Source organism: Ochlerotatus camptorhynchus, unplaced genomic scaffold (genome assembly GCF_037179485.1).
Source record: "Ochlerotatus camptorhynchus isolate MF236.1 unplaced genomic scaffold, CSIRO-AGI_Acam_v1.1 ptg000022l, whole genome shotgun sequence".
Taxonomy (NCBI): Eukaryota; Metazoa; Arthropoda; class Insecta; order Diptera; family Culicidae; genus Ochlerotatus; species Ochlerotatus camptorhynchus.
The window spans coordinates 4,647,585-4,669,351 of NW_027040514.1; the positions used below are offsets into that span (position 1 = coordinate 4,647,585).

General features: G+C 42.4%; 1 protein-coding gene across 1 annotated transcript; it reads right to left on the reverse strand.

The window, feature by feature from the left end:
- Positions 1 to 849: 849 nt before the first annotated feature.
- On the reverse strand, positions 850 to 20,220 carry LOC135704331 (membrane transporter D1-like). The gene is made up of 3 exons (XM_065225769.1): positions 20,113 to 20,220; positions 2,102 to 2,298; positions 850 to 2,043 (listed from the first exon to the last, which is right to left on the reverse strand). Exons 1-3 carry the CDS (start codon positions 20,180 to 20,182, stop codon positions 871 to 873), a joined length of 1,440 nt encoding a protein of 479 aa, XP_065081841.1. The 5' UTR covers positions 20,183 to 20,220; the 3' UTR covers positions 850 to 870.
- Positions 20,221 to 21,767: the final 1,547 nt, after the last annotated feature.

Below are 21,767 nucleotides of genomic sequence, written 5' to 3' on the forward strand. Positions count from 1 at the left end.
TCTACCCGGACGATTCCTGCAAAAGCCTCAGCTGAATTGATTTATATTTAAAACCCTACAAAAAGAGGAAGAACCCAAAAAAAAAGCTATTATGCACCCAGCCTCTCGTCCTTCTTTACGACCCTACTCGCAGTCGTTTCCATTGAACCGGGAATTGAACCCCGGAGGGCTTCCTTTTAATTTTGATTTTCCCCCTTTTCTCAAACGATCATCATCATCAGCAGCATGACTATCGTGATCACGTCAGTCAATCTATTGGAAAGGGATCCTTTTCGTTTCGCCTCATCCTTCCTCCCACCGCTGCCTGGTTCTTGCTGCTCGTAACTACAGGTAGAAAACAGGTAATGCCTACGTAATTTATGTTTGAGAAAACTTGTTTCCCATGCACCACGCTCGTTGCTTGGGGTGTAGGATCACGAGGTCGATCGAAGCAGGCGTCTTTGTCTGTCAGTATGTACTATGAGCTCGGATGCTACGATTGAGGGTGAAGGGTCCAGATTTTTCCACCGAGAGTTCAATCAACAATCAATACGAAACTAACGATTTTAAATTGGCTCACTACTTGACTAGCCTATTCGTCCCAAGCAAACGATTAACGTACCCCATTCTAGCCGTTTGTTTTGATTAGCTATGAAAGGTTGACAGATAAAATGAGGGGTTAGTGGATTTTCATATGTTTCGAGGGGTGAATCGCTTAGCTTGGGACCGAAGAGAGTACCAGAGCTGAGCCAAAAAGTTGAGCACGTTATTTCGGAACCTTCTAGTCTTAGAGTTACCTCTATGGTTCAATCGCAGCTAGCAGTTTCTAATCGTAAAGGACATCAATCCACAAGAACCCAAAGACTACCGGATAGTCAGCGATCTAAAACTTTATTCATTCAACTGCGTCATCGGTCGTTTGGTCCCGCCGAAAACGATTTCACCCCGCTTGGCGAACTCGGTTCGCGACTGACGAATCGTCATTTTGGTTGTCTCCGGCAGAAATCGGTAGAACACACCGGCCAACACTAGCATCGGAACTCCACAAGTCATCATCACTCCACCGTAGCTATCGAGGCTCTTGAAGTCCCACGTGAACACAATCGCAGTGATCATAATCTGCAGTGCATTCTCCACCGTCTGCACCACCCCGATCGACGCAGCTTTCTTCTTGGTGCTGAATGCTTCCGAACAGTACACATCCGGGACGAAGGCAACTCCTGCCGAAGCGAACACTTCGTATGCCAGTACGAAGGCGATCCCAACATCTCTGTTGACCGAATATGCAATCAGGTAGATCATTCCCAAGATCGTCAGAATGATCCCACTGCCGAACGTTGATGCGATCATGGTCGCTTTCCGTCCGAATTTGTCGATCGAGAAAAAAGCTGTCATTCCGAGCAAGATTCTCACCATGAGAATCACCACCGCCGACATGCTGTATTCTTCGAGCCCGAACAGTTGATCCAGCAAGTGCAGCCGAACCAAATTCAGTGCCATATTGAACGACAGAACGGACGCGATCTTGCACAGAGACAACAACACTAGAGGCCGCACATTCCCATCTTTAAGGATCGATCGTGAAGTTTCCCTATCCTCGTCCAGCATCGTCTTGAACTCGGTCAAATCGTTCCGAATGTCCCATGTTTCGGTTGACTCGTTTCTCAGCTTCATCATGGACTTAATTGCATCCGCATCGCATCCTTGTTGCAGTAAGAACACCGGTGATTCGTACGTTAGAAACTGCGCCATCAGTCCTCCCATTGCGGAATAAATCAGTCCAAGGATTCCAACCAACCGATTAGGGTCCATCACTTCGTAGGTCGCTCCAGGACTGATGGCCCCGTGACTCAGCGCTCCTATCATAATGCAGTAGCTAACGGCGGAGATGTTCATTCCACGGATATCTTTGATGACAATCTCGCCACCGTGGATCACGACGATCATGTAGGCCATTCCATGTGCCAGGCCTAACAGGCTGCGAGAAAAAGCTACAACCACCAGAATATCCGGATAGATTATGAGAAGAATGCAGGCCAAGGTCGTGAGTACCAGGTAGACTTTCTGTGAAAGGGATAAGCTACAATCGAAGGTTCAAGCAGGCTTCTTGTACTATACTTACAGAGAGAGGTTTCTTCTCGTAACGATCGACGAGGAAGTACCCGGCTAGCGTTCCGATGACGGCCGCCACGTAGAAGATGATCGAGGCTACCAGGACAACGCTGTCCGAGTGATCGAAGGTCCACGGTTGATGCTGCAGATCCATGTTGAAAATTATGGAACCGGTGATCATGCCACTGGTCAGCAGAGTCATGAGGCCTGGAATTTGTGAGTGGAAATTGTGAACTTTACGTATTTTGTTTACCTATTTAAGTCTTTATTTTGATAATTAGATTCTTTAGGGATATTTAGTTTAAGGCATATTCGTAATTTGCATTGAAAATGGAACCGAAATCCAAAATTTCCTCAATTTTGGCAAACTTGAACTATTTTAACCTTCCTAATGCATTAGGAAAAAGTTACACATTGTGCATTAGCGGGTCAAAAAAGACCCAAACTGCAACTCGCTTTCAAAAATCAATTTTTGAAACGATTCTTGATCTATTGGCCTCAAATGAAAGATGAAGGTACCTACCGTATGCGTGATAATGTTTGCACCATTGTGCAATGTCAAAATTAAAAAATTCTCAAACATTTCGTTTTCGAGTTTTTTTTTTCTATTTATTCAAAGGGGGGATGTTTCTCAGAGTCTTAAACTATGTTAATCATCGATCGAGTTTCCACTTGCTGCAATTGCGGCCTCCACACGCGTCCGGAATGCACGGCAGGTTCTAATAATTCTAGTCTGGATCAATTTCTCTGTTTGTCTGAGGCTTGCTGTACTTGGGTGGCGCTTAGAACAGGCCTTGGTCTTCATGACGCGCCATATTGAGCAATCGGGGCACGGATTGAGATCGGGGCTGGATGGCGGCCACATATCCTTCGCCCAGAACGGAAAATGTTCCTGCAACCACTTCTGAGTGCGGTTCGAGGTGTTGCACGGAGCCCCATCATACAACATTTGGCTTCGGACCGTACTGTTCTTTGATCCACGGAAGAACATACTTACTTAAAATCCCGATGTAGACCGTCGTGTGGACCTTTTCGCCTTCTGGAATGAACACCGGGTCCATTTTTTTGCCATCGGAAGCCACCAATCCAAACACCATAACCCTAGTAGGATGCTTGGCCAGATACACGTTCTTGTGCTCGTCGGCCGCGTCTTTTACCGGAAGAGAACTAATATACCGGTCGGTTCTGGAATTTGATACGGGATCGACGGTAAACATGCTCTTGTGGGTGAACAGGATAATCGGATTTTTTTCGCTTAAGGAAGTTCAAGATTTTCTTGCATCGTTCGACTCGTAGGTCCCGGATGCGGTTGGTAATCATGTGAGTTTTTTTCCGTGCCCTCGACTTCGCCCCGCAATCTTCCTTTACGATCTTTCGTGCCGTAAAGTCACTGATCCCGTGTTCCTTTGCCATTTTCCTTATTGAACGCACTGGATTCACCCGAATCATCCTTTTGATAGCATCGATAACCCTCGGAACCCGAGCTGACCTCGGATGGCTTGTGGTCACCTTCGCGGATAGTTGTCATTTCTTTTCTCGGTCTAAAACCCTTTTGAGGGTCCACCGGGACACTCCCACGGCGATTGAAATGTCTTTTTGCGACATTTGCGCGTGGGACAAATCACGAATACGCTGCCACTTCGTCATGGTGCAACTGTCAAACTAAGTAAATCATTTTCTTTTATACACAGCCTACTACGGTATGAGCTATAGGTTACGTGCATGCAAAGAAAACCAAGGCATTGTATGCACAGGTGAAACGGGAACCTTATTTGTACGATGGTGCAAACATTATCACGCATACGGTAGAATGAAACCCTGGCCAGATTTTTTTTTCTAAAATTTGGCCATTTAGGCTACCTGACACCGTTTTCAAAACTTCATATACTGGTACCGTTCGACGGCTCAAATTATGATGATTTTTCAAACAGAAGTAAAAATACATCATACCATGGACCGTAAGGTGAATCTGGCCATATCCGGAAACCCGGAACTGGTTCCGGTAGGGCTCAAAAAGGACACTTCCTAAACCGCATTGGCATATGGCCTGTCAGAGCAAGTATTTTTTGGCGAATTTGTCCACTTTCTTCTTCCTTATGTCTTCCGGAACATCAAACCGTGATTTGGCAACGTAGAACTCCAGCCCCGGTATCTGCTTTGCGTCTGCCTTGATGTAGATTTCGTCATCCATAACCACACACATCAGTTTCGTTAACCACTCTCGATACAGCTTCCTTGCGCGGGATTTGGCCGCCGTGTTTTGTTTTTCACGCCGGTTCGGTGCCTTCCGGATCTAGAATGCATGAAGCTCAGCTCGTTTCATGGTTTGCTGAACGAACCAGGCGGAACACTTTGCCTTCAGAGCCGCGTCGCGAATCGAAAGGTTCGGATTACGCTTGAAATAATCCAACACCTTCCGGGCCTTCACAGGGTCAGCTGTCTTCGATTTTCTTCCACTTCCAGCCCGCCGCTCGGTCGTCTGGGACTCCTTAAACGATTTTACCACGCGAGACACAGTCGTATGGGTGATTCCCAGTTGTCTTCCGATCCATCTCATGGTCTCGGTCGGATTTTCCATGACGGCGTGCAAAATTCTCCGGCGATTTTCTTCTTGTTTCGATGACATCTCAATAACCACTGAACCGATTGTTACACGGCGAATGAGAACGACTCAAATTTGAGTTTAGTTCACTCATAATCGCCAAAAGTGCAGGAACTCAGCGATGAGTAAAATTTGTCTCATGGTTTCCTGTGGAAAACCTAAAAAATCTGCCGGAAAATGAGGAAATTGACGAAAATTTTATTCAGTCTCGAAGTAGTACCAATAGACTGAGTGAATCCAATCTTTACTTTTCTCAAATTCGGGAATTTTTCCCTGGAAAATCCTGGAAAAACCTGGGAAAACATGAGGCAAATTAACTCATCGCTGAGTTCCTGCACTTTTGGCGATTATGAGTGAAGTAAACTCAAATTTGGGTCGTTCTCATGCGCCGTGTATGAAATTTTGCATATGTAAACAATTCAGTTCCACGAACTACTCGCCGCAGCGCTGTCATCGAATCACTTTGACGTTTCTACACATTCTATAGAACTTTTATGCAACATTGTTAGCGAGTTAGCGAGCAAGCTTGTTTTCCGCGAGAAGCCCGAGAGATGTCGTTACTGAGATCCTATGTTTTGACATACTATGTTTCCAAGAAAAACTTTTTCAAAGAGTTACGTCTGTTTGTCTGTGTTTGTAGGGTTTTGCAAGTGTTGCAAGATCTGTAATTTAGATTAATGGGCAAATATTCACAATTAGCCAGAAAACAGTCATGGTTCCTTGCAATCAAAATCATCTACAAACCCTAGAAATTCTGAAGGTACTATAATTTTTGAAATTCATTAAGAAATGGCTAAGTTATGCCATTGCAAACTTGCCGTCACACGTTTTTCGGAGGCATCGAATTCGGAGTGTTAACGAACCGAAAAGTAAAATAATTGTAATCGGTTATATCATGCCGATATAAGCATTAACATCTCCAGAGGATCATCACCGATCGTTTCAAACATGTGCTGCACTCTCATTGGTGGAAAAATGACAGCACAGCGAACAAAAAATAATCGATTAGTTGTTAATCGAATAATTAAAAAATGGGACATCTCTGATTTTGGTGTGTTTGTTTTGATAAAAATGAGCGCAAAATTTCATCATCTTTTCCCACCGGGTAATTTTTGATAATTTTGTGGATTAATATGAGGAGATGGTTTGTGAGAGGTTGATTGAGCAGGTTCGATAAGAGTGCTGATTTGACAGTAAAATTTTAAATCTGATTGAAAATGTTTGCTAGATAACGGTAAAAGAAGCCCTAGGAAAAGATATGTAGGTTAAGGGTTGCCAAGAATTTTAATTAAATGCCCTTGACATAATATCAAAAAGGTGTGTGATGAAGACGAAGCGTTTGGCGGAGGACTACAGACAGCAGCTAAAGGGCTATTGAAGAAAATCGTGCAATAGAGAAGTCCGGAAAAGTTTATGATCACAGTCAAGCAGACCAGTTTTGGTGAGATCATTCCATTTTTATCTATCAATTAGGAATTTCGGGAAATTGGGAGGAATTTGGTGAAATCCTTCACTAAAAGAATTCCACACATTTTTATTGACGAATTTCCATGTTAAATTCCACATGATTTTCATGTGACCACACATAAACAGAATCCACCCAGAAGCACACATGAAATTTATTAGTCAAATGAATAGTATGTGTGGATGCACATGGCTTTTAAGTATGTGTTCGACACATCGATATCATTTGTTGATCACATTGCAAAAACTCATTTGTGGGACACATAAAAACAATCTTTGAAATTGTATCAGTGTTCAATTATACTAACGTTTGCATTTAAAAAAATCGACAAAAATTGTCGATTTTTCATGGGTTTACCTTCACCCGCACTGACGAAACTACCCATGCAGCATCAATCATCAAGTAACCCATGAGTCAGTAGACAAAATTTGACAGCCCTATCAGTCGAACTCTAACGGTGATGGCAAAAACAGTGAAGCAACTCCGTTCAGAAGTGTGCGCGTTCAAAGAACGGCACCCCGCCGCGTCGAAAACGGACATCGGGCGGCACTTTGTGGACGCCGGATACGCCCGTTCCGGCATCTACAACATCTTGGCACTATTAGACAACAATCAGAGCATCGAAAGAAATCGCGGTTCCGGACGGCCGACGACGCTGAGCGACAAGAAGCTCCAAAGGATGTTGAAGAGGAAGATCGAGGGAAAAGTGGCTACATCGCTGCGTGCGCTTGGCCGGGAGGTCGGTGCAACCGGTCAAACAGTGAAATAGTACCTGGCGAACATGAACATACATGTCAGGAAGCGGAACTCTCGTCCACTGGTTTCGGAGCTGCAGGCAATGACGCAGCGGCAGCGGCTGAATAAGATGGTCAACTCGTTTTTCCCGGCGAATCGCGACGTGGCGGCGGTGATGGACGACGAGACCTATCTCACCTTGGATGGCAACGACTGGCAGGGCACTTCGTATTTTACTTCCCCCACGAAGGAAGTGAGCTCCGAGGTGAAGTTCATTTCACACACCAAGTTCCCCAAGCAGGTGCTGCTGTGGCTGACAATCAGCGAGAAGGGGATGTCAAAGCCGCTCTTCTTTCGCTCCGGACTGGCCGTGAACGGTGAAATTTATAGTACGAAATGCCTGCCGGAAGTTGCGTCGTTCATCAAGAAATACCATAAGGGCGAAGACGCGGTGTTCTGGCCGGATCTGACGTCGGCCCACTACTCGAAGCGATCGTTGGAGGAGATGGAGCGGCTGAATATCGATGTGGTACCCAAGTCGGCGAACCCGCCCAACGTCCCCCAGCTGCGTCCCATCGAGAATTTCTGGGCCAACCTGAAGCGTAAGATCTACTCCAACAATTTTGTCGCGAAAACTGAGGAGGAATTGATAAATAAAACGAAGAAAGAACCGCCATGGCGAATGTTACGGTTAACTGCCGGAAGGCCGCACGCAAGGGCAAGTAAGCTTAAATAATTACCTTCCATGGGAAATTTATCAAAAGAAATTATCTGTCTTAGCCTTATCACCATCCGAAAAAAAGTCCATTTTTATTTAATGCAAAGTTATATTATATAAACCATAAATTACATCATGTTAAATTCACTCTTACATAGCTCGGAGCGTTTGGTACGGTATGTCCACGCCTCCTTCTAGCCTAACGCGTTATCTCACCAAATCATTTCCCGGAATGCTTTCTCGTACTTTGTTGCGTTTGTTTTAGATTAGATTAGATTAGATTCACATTGCTCTCGATTTCGATGGAACTTTGAATACACCTCAGCGGGAGTTCTGCGATGCCATCTTTCGAACATGTTATCTGTTATCAACTGTGAACTGTGTTGTTTCCATTTGAATAATAATTTATTGTTGCAATTTGTAATTGATTATGATTCAAGTTGAAAAGACATAGAGGTTTTGTGACTACGGGAACAATAAAAACAAATGATAAAACACAACATAATTCCTTCCTTTTAATCAGCTACGGGTGTGACAACGATGGTGAGTTAGTTCACCATGTTATATCTTCATTTTATGTCAGCAAACTTATCTTCCAGCAGACAATTTCAACATTTATTTAAAAAAAAACTACATTTACCAGCAACACTGACTATGGCTCACCTTTCCTACTAACATAATTCCTAAATTCCCGAGATATGTATGAGGGGTCGTAGAGTTCTCTGCATCTCTCTTAAATAAATGTTGGACTAACATACCTTTCCTATCCCTACCAGTTGAAAGGACGCGGCCAAGACCATCCTTAACTGTTGGAGCGGGATATGTCTTTATATGGGAGATAGTAATTATTCCCTACTTACTATCTGTCCTGTAAATAGATATCCGTCTTGCTCTTAATAGTTTTGAATTCGTACCATCTTCAAATCTGAGCCGGTTTCTGATTGGTCGATTTGACAGTAGCAATCGTGAAATAAAAAGGGCACATAGTATCAATCTGGCTGGCAGTGATGCCGGAATCAATGGTGACGACAGTGGCGTTCCTTTTGATTTGTTTTTCGTCGATCTTGTCTTCCGTGCTGAGCACCAATGCAATCGACGCCAGGGAGGAAGCTCCCACACCTGGATCCTACCTATTGACCCATCAACTCATGAACCGGGGACCAACGGCTTTTCTTCCCTTCCGAAGGAAGACGTGATCAGAGATTTTTTGCCTCAAAACATCCCGGCGGCGCCGACTGGGATTGAACCCAGGCCTGCTGAGGTGAGATGTAATCACGCTTACCACTATATCGACGCTCGGCGTGTTTTAAGCGATGGATAATGTTGTTTGTTTATGGTTGTTTTTATTGTGTTGAGCAAAAATGATGTACAAGCTGCTAAACTGCGGTAGAAACTCCGAATAAAATCCATATTTAAAAAAAAATTGACATTCCTGGCATCATTGGTCAACTCCGTCGAAAACCACGCAAAATTTTCCGAAGGGCATTCTTCAAAAACATTAAGAAGAGTGAGAAGCTCGATCGTCAAGTCCGTCCTCCCGAGCAAAGTAAAATATCAAATTGATAACAAGTTCTATTACCCGGTTATCACTTTTTGATAACTGAATATGTTATCATTATGGTTGAATTAACAGCCAACATAACAAAAATGATAACAATAAATTGCTCGTTGGATATCATAAAAATAACTTATTCTGTTATCATTGATAATATCTTGATAACAAAATCTGTAAGCCATACAAATTTATTCCATAAATTTCAAATCATGTTATCATTTTGATATCAAAGCCTTACGCTGATAACTGAAATATGATAAGGGATTAAAAGCACTATTTTTTATTGTTTCAATGCGAATAATATTTAAAGTTTTGAACTAACCTTGCATCGTTAATAAATATATAGTGAATTTTTCATGATAACAACTTATAACAAAATTGATCAAGGCTGATAACTAAATAAGTTATGCGATAACAACTGAAAACAAAATGATATCTGGGATAATAGTGCGAAGACCCGCGGAGGTGGTGTTTTGATTGCGGTTTCTACCCGTTGGAACAGCTATATCGACCCTTCACCCGTCAGCGATGGTTTGGAGCAACTGTGGGTTAGAGTGACTATGCCGAGCCGAGTTGTCAGCGTGGGCGTAATATACCTACCACCGGATCGTCGTAACGATAGCAGCAGCATACAAGACCACGTGGATTCCATCGGTGCCATTGTTGCTAACTTGGGATTCAATGATTTTGCTCTACTGCTTGGAGATTACAACCAGCCTGCTCTCCAATGGAGGAACTCAGACGATGGGTCTATGCAAGTTGAGCCTCAAACTGCTTTGATGTCTGCAAGCTCGGCGCTTATCGATGGCTTCTCTCTGCATAGCCTCACGCAGCTCAATGGTATATCGAACAGAAATGCTCGCTTCCTAGGCCTTGTTCTGTCGAACGAAGCTGCAACTCCAGCATGTGTTGTTTCGGAGGCTGTTGAACCTCTGACCACACTAGATCCTGACCACCCTGCTCTGGATGTAATGATGCAACTTCCGCCGCAGGTCGTTTTTGAGGCGCGCACCGACGATTCTCGTACCTTCGATTTTAGACGAGCTGATTATGCTGAACTTAGCGCTGATATCTCCAGGGTCGACTGGCGACCAATAGAATTAGCTGACTGTGTTGACGATGCCGTCAATTACTTCAGGCAAACTATTTGCGATATCATGGCTGAATTTGTTCCTCTTTCACGACCTGCGCCGAAGCCCGCATGGTCTAATGGTCACCTGCGTCGATTGAAACGGTACAGGGCCAAAGCGTTACGAAGATACCGCCGAAATCGTTCATACATCACGAAGCAAGAGTTCAACCGTAGCAGTAATAATTATAGGAAATACAACCGATACTTGTACCGCCGATATGTGCTCCGTACACAGGCATCCCTTCGCAGGAACCCAAAGCGTTTCTGGTCGTTTGTTAACTCAAAAAAGAACGAAGTCGGTTTGCCTTTATCAGTTCATCTCGGTGAACAATCCGCCAGCTCTGAAACAGAAAAGTGTCGTCTCTTCGCTCAACATTTCATGAGTTCTTTTAATGATATGTCGGCATCACCTAACCAAGTTGGAATAGCAACCCGCGATACTCCAAGAGATGCGTTTGATTTTCGTTCATTCCAAATCGATGAGCATACTGTTGAATTGGCTATTCAAAGGTTGAAACTCTCGTATGCTGTTGGTCCGGATGGGATTCCCTCGTCCGTCCTAAAGCTGTGCTCTGAATCGTTACTCACTCCCTTGGCAAAGTTGTTCAACTTGTCTTTGCAGGAGTGCAAATTTCCTGAGGCATGGAAATTTTCGTACATGTTCCCAGTGCACAAAAAAGGTGACAAAAGGAATGTCCAGAACTACAGAGGGATCACATCGTTATGCTGCTGTTCCAAAGTGTTCGAGATTATCATCAACGAGGCACTTTTCAGTTCCTGCAAAAACTACATTTCCACGGCTCAGCATGGATTCTATCCAAAGCGGTCAGTTACGACAAACTTGACTGAATTCGTGTCACTTTGCGTTCGGACCATGGATTCTGGTGGACAAGTCGACGCCGTTTACACTGATCTGAAGGCTGCATTTGATCGAGTTGACCACTGCATATTACTGGGCAAACTTGAAAAACTTGGCGTTTCTGACTCCATGATTTCATGGTTCACGTCTTATCTCACAGACCGCTCGCTCTGCGTTAAGATTGGCGCCTCGCAATCTGAAGTATTCACGAACATCTCCGGTGTTCCACAAGGAAGTAATCTGGGACCGCTTTTGTTTTCGTTGTTTATCAATGAGCTTTCTCGTCTACTGCCACCTGGATGCCGACTATTCTACGCCGACGACGTTAAAATGTACATGATCATCAATAGCATCGCTGATTGTGAGGATTTGCAACAGATTGTGGATCATATGCAAAGCTGGTGCTCCCGTAACTTCTTGACGCTTAGCATCAATAAGTGCAATGTGATATCCTTCTACCGTAAGAAGAAACCGATCAGATTTGATTATTCCATCTCCGGCCAGATTTTGGAGAGAGTTAGTCAAGTCAGAGACTTAGGAGTTACTCTTAACTGTGCATTGACGTTCAAGCCCCATTACAATGACGTCCTGAACAAAGCCAACAGACAGCTTGGTTTTATATTCAAAATCTCCGAAGACTTTCGTGACCCGCTGTGCCTGCGGGCATTGTATTGTTCATTGGTCCGCTCTATTTTGGAGTTCAGTGCTGTCGTTTGGTGCCCTTATCAGGCCTGCTGGATTGCAAGGTTTGAGAGTGTACAAAGGAAGTTTGTTCGTTACGCGCTACGTCATCTACCCTGGCGTGATGCATCTAACTTGCCTTCATACGGGGACCGCTGCCGCCTGCTTGGGATTGATACCCTGGAAACAAGACGACGTAATGCTCAAGCTGTCTTTGCCGCTAAGATTATTATCGGTGAAATTGACTCCCCACAACTACTTCGGCAGCTCTACTTCTACGCACCTGAGAGAGTAATGAGACAACGTAACTTCGTTCATCTTGCGACTCGTAACCGACAGTATGGGATGAATGAGCCTATCCGCGCCGTGGCTAATGCGTTTAATGATGCTTATGCTTGCTTCGATTTTAATGTACCGTTAACTGTTTTTATCAGAAGAATGTCCTGAATGTATAGATTGACTAAGCATCCTTTTAAACTTAGATTATTCATTAAGACAACCAAAAGTCAGATGAATTAAGATTATAATAAATAAATAAATAAATAACAAGACTTGTTATCTAGATGATATCGGGTTGTTATTCTACTTTGCTCGGGCTGGGTTTTGCGCTACAAACCGACCGCTGAGCAACTTGCAGACATCATGACCAAGGGATTGAAACTTTTGTTCTGCCCGATAACAGCTCAGCAGCACGAGACTCCTTGAACTGTGTCTCAGAGTCGGCGCACTACTGGGAAAATTGGAGGGGCTACGCGGACGAAAAGGCACTCAAGCTTTCAATTAAACTGAAACACAGAGTGGTTGAATTTAAACACTTTATTTTCTCCAATTAACGATAGTGTGGATTTTGTGGTGTTGTGTTCGATTTTCTTGGCACATACCCTTGATGACGATGGCGAATACGACGACTGCAGACGAAGCGATGCTGACCGAACGTCGGCTGTAGTGTGACGGCAGGTTGGTTTTACCGGGGCTGGTATAGCGGTTTGTGGAGATGGTTCCGATGCACAGGCGCTTCCTTCTGACGAAGCCACCCTCTGTCGAACCGGGAAGGGAAATTCTCCTTGGCGTTTAGGGCCTTCAGCCCGAGAACGATGTCCTTTACGTTTAGGTCAAGGTAACTAAATGTCACCTAGACCGTAGCGTGCAATGGCGGTCCTTGACTCGCCAACCAGAAAACCATTTGATTGGTTGAAAAGAAAGGTCCTAGCGAGGAGGTAACATCCATTAGTGCCTTGGACCAATTTAGAGGATGACTTGGACTTTACCTGAATCAGCTGAATTGGTGATTTCCACTGCACCTTGATTCACTACTCGCACTGTATTCTGTTAAAATGTATTCCACAGACACTTCTGGTCTACACACTCGCCTGAGATAAAGTGAACGATGGCCGTTCTCTAAGCATCGCAGAACCCTTCAGCTCATCACCCGTGACTCCGTGTCACCATTTTGCCGCGGCCATGCGCGCCTTATTCAGCAGTCGGTCGTTAAGCATGGCCGTATCGTCTGCCCAGTAGGTTTCACCGCAAGTGTTACACAAATTTATTTGAATGCTCGATCACATGGTGCATATTTGAAATATTGTATTTGACCTTTGTAACAGAACGCTAACAGGAGTGTTCCGACAACGAGCAAGTCTTGGACTGGTTGTCTCCGGGAATTGAGTGGGGGTATTGAGGTTGACAATCCCGTAGTCACCACTACTATAATCGCTATATTCATAGTTTAGCGAATAGAATCTCGGGAATCAATTGAGCTGTCAAACAGCGGAACCAATCGAGCAAATCACGACGAAGCTATTGTGAACAAGACTTCGGAAACCCTTTTCTCGTCACTCAAGGTTCGCCTACACTCAAAAAATTCCACACGACTGATCGAAGTGTTTAAACACTTGACTATTCATATGCACAATCACACTAATTTTAAGTGTATTTCACCATGGTTCAATGTGTTCTACACGTCGATTTCTAGTGTTTGAAACTTTTAAAAGGTTGATATTCTTGCTCTATCAATTGTAAACGTTTGGTCACAAGTTCATAGATTTTTGTCATTTATGTTTCTTGTGCAAGAACAACAGTATGCCACAGAAGTGATAGGGTTCTGTACCGCTGTGAAAATGTTGTGCCGTTACGTTATGTCCACCATAGAGCTACAAACAACTATACAAACAAGGATGACGGGATGACGGGATGAAGGAAAATTGGGAGAAAGAACGGCCATTGCCCAAAATCGGCCTCTTTTAATATCAGGCGTCCGTGTGCTAAGACGCATTTTAATTAGCTAAGTGCAGGGGTTGCTGTTTTTGAACGTGAACCAGGACCCCCCCCCCCCTAGCAACAGCTAGTGTGCGCTAGGGAAATTTAACGTTCAGGTAACTAAATACCCTGCACCAAAAACCGTAAATTAATTACGTATTCGCCCGATAGGACCTCTTTTTTATATTGGACTTTAAAAAGGTCATCCATCAGCACACGGCCGGCTCGAGAAATATTGGAAACACTTTCCGAACCTAATTGTTAAGCACAGAAACACTACTATCTGGCCAAACGTAGGCTATAATCGCTAAGGAGTTTTCCCTTCTCGGCTTGACCAAGGTGGCCTTGCCACGGTCGGCCGATCGTTCCAACGAAGGACGACACCTGCCATCCCATCGTCCAGCAACGCCCGCTGGCCCGTCATCCGCTCGCTTCGCCAATCTGGCGAGAGTTCCGGCCGCACAGTAGGACAGGAGTCACTGTGTCGGCCATCCCGATTCACAATCAACGGCAGCAGCGGTATGTACCGGTACAGTAAACAACGCGATTAGGCTACACGACACATATTACACGAAACTATGAACACAGAACCAGGCTTGGGAATTGTCAACCTCATGACGATAAACTATGTAACAACGACAACAACAAAAAGTCAACGCTCATCTGACAAGCACGATGCAACAAAATTCTGATCTACTGGGCTGTCTCTCGACGAAACATTTTCTATTCTTGTCTTTCTCTCATTTGGTCACGAAACATCTGTTGCGTGACGTTTTCCAGAATGACTTAGTTGTTTCACGTACGTCGGACGACAAGATTGACGGAAACTGTCGACATGGTTATGGTCTGTCATGTCATTCTTTCATTCTGTCGCGACAAAACTGCCGCTGGTCGTTTTCTAATAAATGGATGTCGCTTTGGATGCGAGACATAACATGATAGAAATAACTGGAATTGTGTTGTTTTGACGTGATTTCACCTCTGACTCGAAGTAGGTAGCTTCCCGCATAATCAAAAACTATTAGCAGTAACCTACTTATTCTAAGATCACCTTATACAGCATCGTGATGATTTGTCTCATCCTTCAATCAAAGTAATATTTGTGACTCACTCTTTAAGTTGCTTTAAGTGTACGATCAGCAATTATATATTTATGATATAACATACAATTAATGTACGTCAAATCGTTGCAGAATAGTTCTCTATTATCAATATCCAACAATTCTGTCTCAATAAATGATGGAAAACTCCAACTGCATGATCCAGCAAAAAGTAACTATATGGTGTGTATTCCAAGCAAAGGCATTTAGTCTCCATACAACAAGATGACACAAATACTCCGCCAATTTTTTAACTTGCATGTTATCTGTTATCATCCGATCAAATGTTATTGAGCGGCGAGTATTAGTATTGGTGTCTTGATGTCCTGATCCGTTTTTACTTTTCGTTGAACACCGCCATATTGAGTTAATAAAAATATGCGCAGGAGGATTCTGTTTTGTAGAAAAATAAATTTAAATAGCTATTTAATTGTCTTTCTTTTGATTTTAGAACTTCTTCCCGGACAGCATTTAAAGGATGCAGGAATAATGTTAACTTGCAAGTACTTATCGGGTGTGTTATTGAGTGTGTTATTCGGATGCATTTCACTATAATCTAATTTATTTTTATTTGTTGCAGTCTTTGCAGAAACGATGATCCACGGAAGCTCATCTGCAAGGTGGTCGACCGCCGTCTTGGCTCCTTGTCCGAATTACTTCACTCCATCCCAGGAATTTACTGCTTTATGGGGAACCAAAAAACTGCCAAAACCTGCCTCCTTCTGGCGCAACAGATCGTTTGGACCAGTCAAGCGCTGGCTACGCTTTCGGCACACTTAGTTGGATTTGGATCAGTTGGGGGTCGTTCAGAACGATCTTGCGCTGATCATACGGCCGTTGCTGCAGCTGAAAATAGTGCTCGATAAGATCGGTTCGATTCAGGTAGAATGTGGTCAGACGTGAAGAAGATCGATTTGAACTATGTGGCCCTGAGCCCGAGCTGAAGGCAGCCACAAAGAGGAGCTTGTTTTTTTTATTTACGGCTTTTACTGAACGATATCCTCTTGGAGCCGTAAACTATAGGCAAGCCTGCCGGATACTTTTGTAAGTAAATAAGTAACTAAATTCATCCGGCTACCGATAAGTGCATGCAATATTAATCAATAAAACGGTTTAAAACTATATATCATGTGCTTTATTTTCGAAGAAAAAATTTGAAAACACAGTCGTCATGTTAAAATTCAATAACGATAAGCAATACAGTATGGCGACCAGTTCCGTTTGGACGTTAAATTATTAGTAAACGATAAAACATACCGTTTTTCAAGCTAAATATGAACTACAGATAAACCATCTGGGATGTAATATCGCTGAAAATTTGTTCGGGTAATTCATTGTTTTTGTATAGTAATTATACTTAACCACCCTTTCAGCGTATGGTAGTTTTACCAATTACCATATATGGAATAATCAAAACGATTTATGACAATGTAAGTTCATGGTTTTTTGTACGATCGCAGAAATCGTACGTTTATTGTTGTTAATTGTTCAGAATAATACGAGAAATCCTCCTTGTATGGTTCATGATTATGCGGGTTGAATCTTGGCGTTGAGCTTCGTGTTTGCAGTGATGGGTATTTTTGGAACGGACAGAACTGAAAGCTGCCGAAAATCGATGTTTGGAATCCAAGATGGCGGCGTCCGGTTTAAAAAAAAAGTGGGAAATACTGCCAAATACCCTTCAATATGTATATTTTCGGAATCGGGATGACGTCAAGAGACCGAAAATCGATGTCCAGCGCCATCTGGAAATCAAAGATGGCGGCTGCCGATTTCAGAAAAAAAGTGGGAAATACTGCCAAATACCCTTCAATATGTATATTTTTGGAATCGGGATGACCTCTAGAGAGCAAATATCGATATGCAGCGCCATCTTGAAATCCAAGATGGCGGCTTCCAATCTCAGAAAAAGTGGGAAATACTACCAAATACCCTTCAATATGTATATTTTTGGAATTGGTATGACGTTTCGAGACCAAAAGTCGATATCCATCTTGAAATCCAAGCCGCAAATGAAATCAAAGATGGTGGCTGCCGATTTCAGAAAAAGTGGGAAAAACTGTAAAATACTTTACAATATGGATATTTTCGGCTCAAAGACGACATGCAGATGCCGAAAATTGGAATGCCGAAATGGCGTCAGCCATCAATTTTCCGTCTATTGAAGGGTGTTTGACAGTCGGACATCGATTTTTAGCCTCTACATATCGTCCCCATTCAAAATATACCCATGTTGTGGGGGTATTTAACATTACTATCCAGTTTATCTGCAACCAAAAGCTGCCATCTTGGAATTCAATATGAAATCGGACAGTAATTGCTAATCCGTAGTTACCACCGCGAATCCCAAAATACCCACATTCATGTGTATTTGACAGTATTTCCAACTTTTCCTGTATCCTGTAGCTGCCATTTTGGATTTCAGGTCACTCATCTTCTATTTCTAGATGTAATTATCTAGACGTCATTCCTTTTCCAAAAATACTCATATTGTCAGTTATTTGACTGTATTTATATCTTTTTCTGAAACCGGAAGCCGCTATCCTGGATTTCAAAATGGTATCAGACATTAATATTCGGCATCTACATGTCATCTAAAAAATCTATATTATTGGGTATTTGACAGTTTTTCTAAAGTCAATGGCCGCCATTAAAAAATGGCGTTGGACATAAATTGTAGTTTTGTTCCGATTTTGATACCCATGATGTAGGGTATTTGGCAGTTTTTCCGAATCTGAGAGCCACTATCTTGGATTTCAAAATGGTATTGGACATCGATTTTCGGCATCATACACGCGTCCTGTACCGAAAATATCCATATCGTAGAATTTGACAGCTTTTCAGAAAACAACGGCCGCCATCTTGGATTCCAAAATGGTGTCAGACATCATTTAAGGATGTACACGTCGACCCAGTTCCGAAACTATCCATATTATAGGGTATTTGACAGTTTTTTTCTGAAGTCACTTGCCACCATCTTGGATTTAAAACTGGCGTCAGACCTCGATTTTCGGGATGTACGCGTAGAACTTGTTGGACATGTTGGATTAAACAATGGCGTCGGACATCGATTTTCGGTCTCAAGACGTCATCCCGATTCCGGAAATACCCATATTGAAGGGTATTTAGCAGTATTTCCAACTTTTTCTGAAATTGGCAGCCGCCATCTTGGATTTCATCATGGCGCTGTCTCGAGACGTCGTCTTGATTCCAAAAATATACATATTCAAGTGTATTTGGCAGTATTTCCCACTTTTCTGATATTAGAAGCCGCCATTTTGGATTTCAAGATGGCGCTGGATATCGATATTTGGTCTCGAGACGTCATCCCGATTCCAAAAATATACATATTGAAGGGTATTTGGCAGTATTTCCTACTTTTTTTCTGAAATAGGAAATACCAATATTGAAGGAAATTTACATTATTTCCGGCCTTGTTTTAAATCTAACCTCCGTTTTAGAATGGATGGTTTATTGTCGTGATCCTCCTTTTTAAACAACCTGTATAGACTTTGTCTCAGAGAACAGAATGAGTGACATATGACTAGAATAGATAGTCGCGACTGGATGGATTCTTGATTTTGTCGTGGTGATCTTGTCGTGCGACAAGAAATTGTTGTTTGACGAGAATTTTCCAGGATGACCATTTTTTTAATGTATCTTGTCGTGCGTCAATGACAAACGCGACAATTCCCATATCTGCACAGAACAACACGCACATAATACAGATAGTGGCCAATAAATGCAATGAAAGAAGTAGTTGGTGAGTGCTGAGTTCTTACATCTGTTATACAATGTAAGTGTATTGCACACTGAATCACACTACTGATCAAAACAAATGCATTTGAAGTGTTTCTCATTTCAATGCGATGTGAATTGCTAGTTCTGCAAGGTAAACATCGAAAACATGAGTTGTGAATTCATCCTTATCAACTAGTCTCATATATGAGAACAACCGTGGTCCAGTGAAATCGAACAAAGTCAACGGCAGCAGCAGCACACCTCAACAGTCCAGGATCAAATCTCGAATCAGACCCATTAAAAAAAGGCGTGTAAGTCCTGCCCTCTGGCAGCTTTGTTTATGTATTTGTCGATTCAATTTTGGAATCGGTAAAGTAGAAGTCAATAAAGTAGAATATTGTAGAAAATTGAACTATAATGTGCAAAGCTATTGATATCAACATGTGAGGCACATAGACTCCAAGTGTGTCACAATTCGAACCAATAGTGTTGAGGCTTGGTTCAAAGCATAAGATACACACATGAAATGGATGTGTTTCACAAAATGTGCAAAATTAAGTGTGAGACACATGATGATGACGTGTGGAATTTTTTGAGTGTACGTAAACTAACACCATCTTTGGGTTGAGGAAAATTTCCCCTATCCGATGATGCCGGTAATTTGCGTTCGATTGGCGAGGAAAGAATAATCAACGTTTTGTTTATAAAAGTAAAGTGCCTTTTCACTTGTTGGTCTTCGATACATGGAATTGGTTCCGCTTTTTGATAGATCGAAATTCTATCCGCCAGACTATGAATATAGCGACTAAAACACCTCACGTCCGACCTAAGCAGCGAAGCCCCCTCTGTACGCATCTGTCATCAGCGTTGTTAATAGCAACAGCGTTGTCAATAGCAACAGCAGTATGTAAAAACCGTAGACGAGAAAAGCACACGTTAAATAAAGAACTTTTTCATTTTCGCTTTGTAAAACGGCAGTTCATGTTTTATTCCGACAAGTTCGAACCATTTAATTTAATGAGTACAGTCAGTTTTACGCATTTCATGAGGTAAGTCACTTTTCTTTAAATTGGGTAAAATTTTACTCATAAATGGGTACTTTCAAGCGTGTTGGTCATATTGGTTATCAATTCACTTCAAGTGCAGCTATCAAGATTCCAACCGATGACGTACTAACCTGCCGAGAGAGCATTCGATTGCGGTTTGTTCTTCTGCGTCATTTCGAACCAAGCTCCACAGCTTCCCATGATGGCGGTGATGGAATTTCCTTTCGTCAATCGTGTTGTAACTGTGCAATCGTGTAGCTTCCGGTTTCGCTCTAGTTGCGATAATCAATTAAATGAAAGAGCGTTGCTTGAGATTTCAATAAACGTTTCTTGGTCGATGCTTGTTGACCAACTGAATCGGTTCAAGATACAAAAAGTGGGAACAATGTGAACCTTATCTTTCGGAACGGTACGAAACGGGTTCGATTAGAAGGCACTAATACAAAAGACCCATAAATTTTGAAACTATTGTCGTGTATGTAAGCAGGAATAAGCGCGAGTCTTTGACAGCTCAACATTATTTGTTTGTAAGCAAAGGTGCATCCTATATCTAAACCCTAAATTATTTCGGTGCACGGCAGTGTAGCACCGGTGTAGCAACACCGCAAAAACGAAAACAACCTATCCGAAGTGATTTGAAATTTGGGTGTAATTACATTTGTAAACAAACACGTCTATCGCCACGTTTGTCGCGACTAAAACTCAATATCGTAAACTAATAACACTACCAGGTAGAGGATAGATTGCTCTGTCATTTGGTATAGTATGTTTACGAGATTGGGATTTTATTCGTGAGAAATCGGTGATTGACGCGTTTGTTTACAAAAGCAATTACGCCCAAATTTCAAATCACTCCGGATTTGCCAGTGATTCGCGTCTGTTATCATCTGTTGAATGACAGAAAGCGACTGATACGATAATAAACAGTTGGACATGGGGTGCCTACCGGCTTCGACTGTTGCATTTCTACGCGGCATGGACTAATCATTTTTTATAAAATCGTAGGCAAACAGACGTTCCTAGCTAGCGTGAGTGCTTTTGATTGTACTTAAAGGATCGCTTGCTGGATAACGTCTGGCTGATATTCCTGAATGCTTACCTTTTCACAAAAAAACTGATAAAACCCTCTAAAGCTAACAGAATAGATCAAGACTTGATAGTCTCAAATGAAGAAAAAAAGTTGAGGGTTGTTGACGTAGAACTACGAGATTATTTTGCTATTCCATTCAATAATATATAAATGAGAAAATAAATGGTTAAGAAATTTAATTGAAAATTAGAAACCCTTGATAAACATTACGGATTGTCCTTGGAGCTTTAATTAGAATTCACTTGAAATTATCTTTCCAATACCTTCAGAATCCAACACTCTTGGAGTTTCTTTGAAATTCTCATAAGAACTCTATTTACATTCTTCTCGGAATTTATTTAGAAATTAACCTGTACTCCTCTTTACAATTGTCAAGTAATTTCACACATAACCACCTAATAATTTTACTTTGAACTTAAACAATTGACATGGCGTTGTAGTCAAAACTCCATCTAAATACTTCCAAAAACTCCTTTGGAATTATTATCTACATACCTTATTTTCTCTAGAATTCATTCTAAAATTTCCTCGAAATTCCTTCGGAATTTTCATCAAAATTATCGAATAAGTTCTTCAAAGTGATTACTTACTTACTTAACGGTCCTGAAGGGATGCAAAGGGCCTTTGTGAAAGATTTCCATCCTGGGCGATTACTAGCTTTGGCCTTGACCTGTGCCCAAGTCAAATTTCGGTCAA

What these genes read in the sequence shown, in the direction of transcription:
- LOC135704331 (XM_065225769.1), bottom strand. Translation starts at nt 20,182, where the DNA reads ATGGGAAGCTGTGGAGCTTGGTTCGAAATGACGCAGAAGAACAAACCG. An exon ending in ATCGAATGCTCTCTCGGCAG is followed by an intron (nt 2,299 to 20,112) that starts GTTAGTACGTCA and finishes CACAAATTCCAG; the next exon opens with GCCTCATGACTCTGCTGACC. An exon ending in ACGAGAAGAAACCTCTCTCT is followed by an intron (nt 2,044 to 2,101) that starts GTAAGTATAGTA and finishes TCCCTTTCACAG; the next exon opens with AAAGTCTACCTGGTACTCAC.